Raw genomic sequence first — 9,002 nt, forward strand, 5'->3', positions numbered from 1 at the left:
TGGAACTCACTTTGTAGCCCAGGCTGGCCTCGAACTCAGAAATCCGCCTGCCTCTGCCTCCCAAGTGCTGGGATTAAAGGCATGCGCCACCACACCCGGCTGGTTTATTTTTAAGATAGGATTTTTCTATGTAGCCTTGGGTGTCCTGAAATTCTCTCTGTAGAGCAGACTGGCCTTGAACTCAGAGATCTTCCTACCTCTGCCTCCTGAATGCTGGGATTAAAGGCATTTGTCACCACCACCAGGCTTACTGAAAAAATTCTTTAAAAGAAACAAAACCCATTGTACTCGGTGGTTAGGAGGCCAAGACAAGAGAACTGCAAGTTCAAGACTAGCTTGGACTACACAACAAGACTGCCTCAAAGAGACAAACAAAATCATTACCCCAGTATTACCTGAAAGGGTAGCAAATGGGAGAAACAGACATTCACAAGAGAACTAGTGTAAGCTTCCACTCTCTATACTGTCGCCTATTGTGTAGTTGTGGCTTCGGATGACTGACTAGGCTAGTAAACAGGAGGGGATTCTGCGTCGTGATAGCTTAGGTATTAAGGTACAAGTTAGTAGTCATAACAGTGTGTGCCTTTCGTGTATTTGTTTTGGTGTGATCATTATGTAGAAAGACTGTACCTACCAGTTTGTTAATTTGTGCTACCTGGAAGGGTAGAGGGAAAGGAGGAAGAATTTAAAACAAAAAAGACAGAAGAAAAAAGCCACCACCGCCAGCACAGGTTTGCATTTCAGGAGGCACAGAAAGAACCTAGCACCCCTGCTGCTCAGTGAATGTAGCGCCTGCGTAGCTCAGGCGGTGGGTGCTGGCCAGGCACACCCCAGGCCCTGGGTCTATCCCAAGCCCCTCCAAAAGCAGGTGTGGATACCTGGGATTCCGAGATTTGGGAGGTGGAGGTAGATGAGACCAGAAGTTCAAGGTCATCCTTAGCTACATAGAGTTTGAGGCTATTCTAGGCCACATGAGACTCAATAAATCACGGCACACACCATCTACCGGTATGTCTGTTGTCCTCTGTAGAAGAAATGCTGTGTTTTTGTAAGCTAGCCCAGGGTAGGCCACCTGAGAAAATCAGCATCCCAGGTGAAAAGTGCTAGCTCCCTTCTTAACTAGCACTTGGACCACTGATTACAAATGTCACACAGAAAATATACCAGATTTCTTTGATTCAGATCCGGTGTGGCCTCTAGTCTAGACTTAGATGGGGGGTGGGGGGGCGTGTCTCATGGGTTGTTATCCCTGGTGACATTGTGTTTTACCCTTAGCAAAGGTATCTGGTTATGGTGTAGGTCCTAGGTACAGGAGCCCAAGGGGATCGCCAGAAACCTCAGGGTCCCTCTTAGAAGCGGAGTCCCAGTTCACATTCCTGGAAGGCTCCTCAGACATGCACTGGCTCCTGGGACATGTCCATTCTTAGCCTACCCCAGATGTGCTGCCTGCTGTTTAGTTTGTCAGTAGGGAGGTAGGGTCCCCAAATGATCCTATGACACATTTGGTGGTACGAATCATCAAGGCTCTGTCTAGAGATAGCTGCTACCCGACAACTCAGCTTGGCCTTGGTTTCAAGTAACATTTTTGATTTGGTTTTTGTTTGTTTTGTTTTGATTGGGCTCATTTTGTGTTTTGTCAGTGCTGAGGATGGACTTTGGGGGCCTCTGTATACTCCAGAGCTGTATCTCCAGCTCCTCACTGAGGGATCCTAGGAGGGGACTCTGACTGAACCATGCCCCCAGCCCAGCCTTGTTTTAGACATTGTCAAAGCATCTCCCTTCCCTGTTTATTCAAGTTCAGCCTCTGTCTTGGGGTCCACTACTAGGAAGTTCCATTCCCTAGGCTTCTGAGCTGGAATATGCCCCTGAGGGTGGTGCTTCCCTCTGCTGTCATAATCCTCCAGGCTCAGAACCCTGGGCAGGCGGTGTCCAGTCCCAGAAACTGCTTATCCGAGCATTTCATCTAGTGTTGCAGTTGTGTGCAGTGGGACAGCAAGCTGGAGCCAGTAGAAACCCACAGAGGCCTGGCTGTCCAGCTCAGCCTTGGTGCCTGACTAGCCCAAGGAAAAACCCACCCAGGGAGCCTTATCCTATCCCATCAGAAGTCCCCACAAGTCCCCAGCAGTCACAGGCAATTCATAGGCACGGTCCTCCATGTCTAGTCAGTTTCACAGTGGAAGAATTCTGCATTCCCAGAGCAAGATAAGCAGGGGAAAGGCCACTGATGGGGTGGAGGGGGGTGTTGTGAGGGTGTCGTGTATGGTGCCCCCCATCCCCTCCCACATACACCAGTCTCCTTGATATAATCTGCAGCTTGTACATCTGGGGTCCACAGTATGATGAACCAGCCCTTATGAACCTTGATGTTTGTGGCTGCTGCAGGCAGACAATGAGGGGCAGACAGAGGGTAAACTGGGCTTAGGATGGTAAATTCTCCCCTCAGCAGCTTTACCATTGTGAGTCTCCTTTCATCCCTCTGAGCTGATTCCTTCTGTAGAATTGGGGATCTATTTTACCCAGAAGCACTGTCACCAAGATTGAATATGCTAGCATAAACTAAGCTCCCGGAAGAGTATTCAGTGGCTCTTAGGCACCTGGCTTCCTGTCATATCTGTCCCTGTGCTCCACCCCCACCCCACCCCTTCTCTATCTCTCTTAGTTACTTGGCTTCCTGTAGCTAGAAACTTGCCATGGGTTAATTTGGAACTGACCTCAATCACCTCGAGCCATTTGCATTAGAGAATCCTTCCACAGATGGGCAAGCTGTGATATGTAGCTACCCAAGTTAAAAACAAATGGTGAGGGGTTGTGACTTGGAACCCTTGGGCCGCTGCCAGGTATGGTGACCAGCCAGTGCCTTCCAGGAGCCAGCAGGGCCGGAGCTCAGGCAGCTTCGTCACCAGACCTGTTTTTCAGCTTGAAGGAGAATGCTGGCTGCATTTGTTTCCTGACCTGAGCAGCCTTGACGTCAAGTTGCACTAGCACCTTGTGTTTTTTCTGTTCCGTAGCGTTGCACATTAATAGGTGCAGAGAATACTTGGTGTTAGCACTGGGAGGCCGATTACGGCAGTGCTTTGAATCTAGGCAGCACTCTAATTAGTTTTCAAAACACTCTGTGCCCCTGTCATCACCATTTCTGTGCACACTACAACAAATTTCTTAAAAAATAGGAAGCTTCTATATTGTTAATAACAGCAAAGTCAGAAAGCATCCAGCTTTTCCCCATGTACTACTAGAAGGCTTTGTGATGGAGCACCATGCAAATCACCCCACATAAACACATAGAAAGTCATCAGTATGGCTGAGTCAGTACTACACTCAGCATGCCCACTGAGCCCTGACACATGCAGGGTTGCAGCCACCCATCGCTGCTCCCTGTAGCTGTTGTTGGTGTGAGCATGAGCGCTTCACCAGCAGGCAGTCAGTTCAGATGCTGGGATCATTAGTGGGTGCTGCTTCTTTCTTCAGCTAATAAATAAGAAAAGTGACTCACTAGGGGAAGAGGCAAACACCTGGGTAGCGAGGGCTTGGTAGGCAGCCACATTGGGCAGCTCACAACCACCTGTAAACTCCAGCGCTAGGGGATCCAATGCCCACTTCTGGCCTCTGAGCATCTAAACTCGTGTGCACAAACCCACACGCCGATAGACACACATGCACATAATTTAAAAATATAATACATATTTTCAATTTTTTTTGAAAAACAAAAAGGAAAGGGGAATTTTATTCACTTATTAAAGTATGCCTTTTGTTTGAGACACTAACTACAAGCAGATAGCTGAAGGCATGACTGGTTTCTGAAAGACGCCTCTGATGTCCAGCAGTTCTGTGCGGCAAGATCCTGGCTGTGGATCCTGCGTGTTCTTACACTGACCCTGCTCCTTCTGTTTGCAGTGATCTGGCCCTGCGGAATTGTTATCTCACCTCCGACTTAAATGTCAAAGTGGGTGACTATGGAATAGGCTTCAGCAGGTACAAGGTAAGCAAAGTTCTGCCTCTGTCTTCTTAACCTGCTACTGTCAGTCAAGAGTCGGCTTGAAAAACACTGCTTGTGTTTAAGGGGGTGGGGGTGGGGGCGGGGGAGTCTCTTTATGACATGACCTTTCTCCAGCAGGTGTATCCCAGTCCTTTTATGGGACCATTGGCTTCTGATATGTCAAAGTCCATAGCTTTGTGTCTCAGGTTTCAGTGTAATGGATTCAGTTTGCCTCAATAATATATAAAAAACAGTATTAAAATACTCTTAATTGCATACTTACCTATTTCATGTGGATGTGTATGTTTATAGGCACACACATGTCAAAGACATGCATGAGGAAGTCAAAGGCAGTTAGTTCTCTCTCTCTACTGTGTGGGTCCCCAGGCCAGAGCTCAAGTTACCTTGTTACTCAAGGCTTGGCAACAAGCGCTTTACCTGTTGAACCATTTTACTAGCCCTGTGTAACAGAATTTAATTAGCATGTGGGCCAAATGGTAATTAATATTTGTAGAGCAGAGCACATGTGTCTGTGGATGTTTCTCACTGTAGTCAGTAAAACTGAAGCACAGCTATGCTAAGGTTGATATTCACGGTTTTACTTTGTTTTTAACTGTTAAATATACCCCTAAAGAAAACAGCTCAGTAGATTTCATCTGTGAGTGTTTGCTGAGCTCTGCTGGGGTATGGGCAGAGACACTGCTGGGGCAGGCCGGATGGCTGAGTAGTTAAAGCACATACTCTTCTTGCTGTGGAGGACACGGGTTCAGTTCCCAGAACCCACATGGAGGCTCACAACAGGACGTAACTCCAGTTCCAGAGCACCCGACACCCCTCTTCTGGCCTCCTCCTTAGGCTTCGGGCACGAACATGGTGCATGTACATACATTCAGACAAAGTATTCATACACTTAAAGTTAAATGAGTTGTATCTTTTTAAAACAAATGACACTGCTGCAGTACTAATCATTTTCTATGCTGCATCATAAAGATCGTTCATCTGTCATTCAGTGGGTTCTTGTGAGCACCAGAAGTGTAATGCTTTCAAAAACATGCAAATTTAGGTTGGTTTCCTGTCCAAGCACTAGCTGGAGTGCCTGAAGCACTTAGTGTTTGCTGTGAAGTTGTTGCTAGGATTACCTTTATAGCCTCTCACAGAGGTGGTTGGCTTTATGCAGCCCTTCCTTCCAGCTAAGGGAGAGAGAGGGTTTCTAGTGTCTAGCTCACCTGTCACTTCACTGCTCGTACGTGGTGGGAGGTCGACCTGTAACGTCAGCTGGGGTAACTAGCACAGTCCTCAGCACAGAGGGCCAACCTCTGCTAAAGGTGACTGAGCTAGCTCTGTGCTTTAGAGACCCATTCACATGGCCTTCAGATGTCTGGGGGAATACTTCCTGTCCATCCTTCCATCCAGAAGTCTCTTTGCATGCCTGCTTCCCAGTTCCCTGTGCTGTTCTGTGATTGGGCCCGTGCTCGCTGATAATGTTTTGCTCTTACGCTCTCAAGCTCCCTCACATGGAATCCCCTGAACATTGTGCTTCTGACCATGCAGGAGGATTACATTGAGACAGATGACAAGAAAATGTTCCCCCTGAGATGGACTGCTCCAGAATTAGTGACCAGCTTTCAAGACAGACTCTTGACTGCAGATCAGACTAAATACAGTAATATCTGGTAGGTATCTGGCATGCCTTTCTATTTGGTTTTCTTAGCAAGGGCCCAACTCCCCTCTCTTTGAGAATAGAAGTAATTCTGTTAGGATGTAGGAGGTAGAAAGACACCCCATGCGCCATGACAGTGGTGATGGTTGTGTTTGAGCTGCTGCTGCTGCTTCTATCCATTTGCCTCCACTAAGGACAGGAACTGCATCTGTTGTCCATTTTGTACCTACTCAGCCTGGAATACAGTAAGTGCTTAATATTTACTGAAGTGAATTGGAAAACTGAGAGGTTTGGGCTGTTATGTAAGTCTGATTTTTAGGGGTCATTTCAAAAGATGCTAAAACGATGATGCATCTAAGTCTTTGACTTGGCCGTGTCATGGTTCTCTCACTGACGCCTGTACTTTAGGTATCAGGTGTTTTCCTGTTTGTTTCTGGTTTCCCTTTGCTTGCCTTCCTTTGGACTGATTTTCTTTTTTAGCAGGGTTTTTTTGTTTTTTTTTTGTTTGTTTGTTTTTTTTACCTCTTTATTTAGAAGCTATGTATTCTATGCCTGTGCTTTTATCAATTATCCTAGAAATTACAATATGAGTGAACTTTTTCCACACCTTAATCTTACTTCATTTCCTCACCCTCTTTCTTGCTTCTAGAAAATCCCTGGCCCCTTTTCTTTGAATATTGCCTCCATTTATTTTCTCTCCTTTTGGAAGGCTAATTTACCATGAGTGGCTGTGTCCCTTGCTTGTCCCCTTCATCCCTCCCGTTACCCTCTAGAACATAGATGCTCCCTGCACCAGTTCTGGTTTTGACATTCTCCTTTCAGCTATGTCTAGTCTCTTACATCTTTCTGTTAAGTTTTATAGTTTTTTGATTTTAAAAAATTATCAGGCTCTTGCTCTCTTGCTCTTCCCTTCTTCCTCCAGCTCTATCCCCTCGCCCTTCCCCATTCCTGTCCCCTCTTTCCATATGCTTATGGCCGGCCTCTTCTCCTCCGCTATCCCCCTCTCTCTCTGCCTTTCCCTGCCCCTAGTGCCCTCTCCTCCCCATGCCCTGAATAAACTATTCTATGCTTTAAAAAAAATCTATCCATCCATCCATCTATCTATCCATCCATCCATCTATCCTTCCATCTATCCATCCATCTATCCATCCATCCATCCGTCTATCCATCCATCCATCTATCCATCTATCTATCCATCCATCTATCCATCCATCCATCCATCCATCCATCCATCCATCCATCCATCTATCCTTCCATCTATCCATCCATCCATCCATCTATCCTTCCATCTATCCATCCATCCATCCATCTATCTATCTGTCTCAGGGTTTGTTGTTGTTGTTTGTTTGTTTTACACAATTGAATTGTGATCTGTGTCAGACCACTGCAGTAAGTAACACCTCGGCCACTCCACTTGTGGCTGGTGCGTGATTTCCTCTGGTCTTTCTTAGGGTGAGAATCCATGGCCGTGTAGACTGAGACAAGCCCCTCCATTGAGGACCTGTGTTTGCCTCTGTTGGGACCTGGGTGTCTTGCCACACACAGGCGGCCGCTCTAGCAGGGCACTGCAGAAGTGCTTTTCCCTGAGCTAGTGAGGACTATTGAAGGCCAGCTTTGTAAGTCAGCCCTGCTAGCAGCCCTCTCCCCTCCCTCTCTGGTGACTGCCTTTGAGGAGCTGGCTCATTACCTGCCTTGAAGCAGACTCTCTTTGAGACTAGCTCCCTTGGGTGGACCCAAGGCTTTGGCCTGCTCACAGAGAAACCCAAGTGCCTGCATGGACGCCCCAGGGCTCAAAGGTGGCTTTGGTCATCTCAGTTCTCAAGATGGTAGCATCGCTCTGGAAGTTCCTGCCTTCTTACCCACCCTAGATTCTTCAAGAAGATGTTTTTTATGCTTGATTGGCAGTGTTATTGCACTTAGCGGGGTGATGGACATGAAAATGAAGCCTGTGTTCCCCAAGGCAGAATTGGCCCTGTTCCTGACCATCGGAACAGTCGCTGGCAGCAGTGCCAAGTCCTGCCATACTGCTCCTGCCAAGGTGGATGGGGGAACCTTATACAGACCTGAGAGTGGAGGTGGGAGAGCCCCACAGCAGCAGGACACACTCTTCCCCGAACAGCAAGGCCGGGGGGCCTAAGGAGCCGGGGAGCCTGTGTTTCCTTTCCGGTCCGCTGAAGCATGGGAGGTGGCAGGGGCCCGGGGGCTTTGGTCTGAGAGTTTTTCTGGAAGAGGGAAAGAATCAAGGTGAATGAGTGAGGACTGTGGGAACCTGAGGCAGGGAGACAGGCCGAATTCAGTCACCTGGCAACCCTTTTGGCTTCAGCATTTCACATGGATTTTCTTCAATAAAACTGGCACCTCCAAAGTCACTGGGCAGTGTCTTAAACATTCTTCTGCTTAAGTTAGTTACCTGCCTTCGATGGTTCTTTGCCAGGGAGGAGAGGGTGTTGCTGTCGGGCTGGTGTGGGCTCCTCTTCCTCCCTTGAGAAGTGACTCTGTGGACGTGGACTATGCTGGCGCTGCCGCTCACTGTCCTGGAGAAGTGGCGGCAGGAAATTGACCGCCGACCACTCAGGCTGCCGTTACCCACCGTCCCCTGGTGGGTGTGGGCAGTCTCCTAACTACACGCCTGGATCTGGAGTGGCAAATCACAGGGAGTGTTTGAAAAACTCCACTTTCCCAGGCTCTGTCACCGAATGTTAGATATGGGCACTGGGAAAGAGAGGCATGCAAATCTTTGTGAGTTTGTAGCTAGCCTAGTTACATGGTAAGATATAGGCCAGCCTGGGCTACACAGTGAGACCCTGACTCAGAAAAAAGAAAAAAGAAAAGGTGATAAGGATCCTAAGCTTACCTGTTTCAAGTTAACCCGGAAGAGGAAAGGGACGGCTGCTCCGGCACAGCATCTGTGTTGGACTCAGCACCAGGATGACAGCTCGCACTCCATCTGTAACTCCATTTTCAAGGGTGTGATACCACTTCTGGCTTGTGTAGCGCCAGCAGGCAAGTGGTGCACAGACATGCGTGTGGGCAGAATACCCATGCACATACAGTATTTACAAATTTAAACTTGCCATGTGATGCACGTGGCTCCCTGAGAAGGCCCAGTAGGTAAGACATCCCGTCGACAGTGGACGGTGGAAAGAATGAGAGGATGTGAAGGAAAGGAAAAGTTCTTCCTTGAGCTAGGCCTTTTCAGGGAGGATAGAACTCTGGGGTGCAAGGGCAGGCTGCGGGGGCAGGGATGTGATGGGTACTGTGTCACACATTTGAGACCCGAGCACTTGGCTGGCTGAGGCAGGGAGACTACCCTGACTAAAAAAACAGTCTGGAAGCTGGGCGTGGTGGCACATGCCTTTAATCCCA

At 48.0% G+C, this 9,002-nt stretch overlaps 1 protein-coding gene across 2 annotated transcripts in view; it reads left to right on the forward strand.

Moving 5' to 3' along the window:
• Positions 1-9,002, forward strand: part of Lmtk2 (lemur tyrosine kinase 2) — an 83,431-nt gene that overhangs the window by 57,111 nt on the left and 17,318 nt on the right. For both annotated transcript variants that reach the window (XM_029533550.1, XM_029533551.1), the window contains exons 8-9: positions 3,895-3,979; positions 5,528-5,649. In XM_029533550.1, coding sequence (XP_029389410.1) covers positions 3,895-3,979; positions 5,528-5,649 — 207 coding nt within the window. The remainder of the gene's footprint in view (positions 1-3,894; positions 3,980-5,527; positions 5,650-9,002) is intronic.

Source organism: Mus pahari, chromosome 23 (assembly GCF_900095145.1).
Source record: "Mus pahari chromosome 23, PAHARI_EIJ_v1.1, whole genome shotgun sequence".
NCBI lineage: Eukaryota > Metazoa > Chordata > Mammalia > Rodentia > Muridae > Mus > Mus pahari.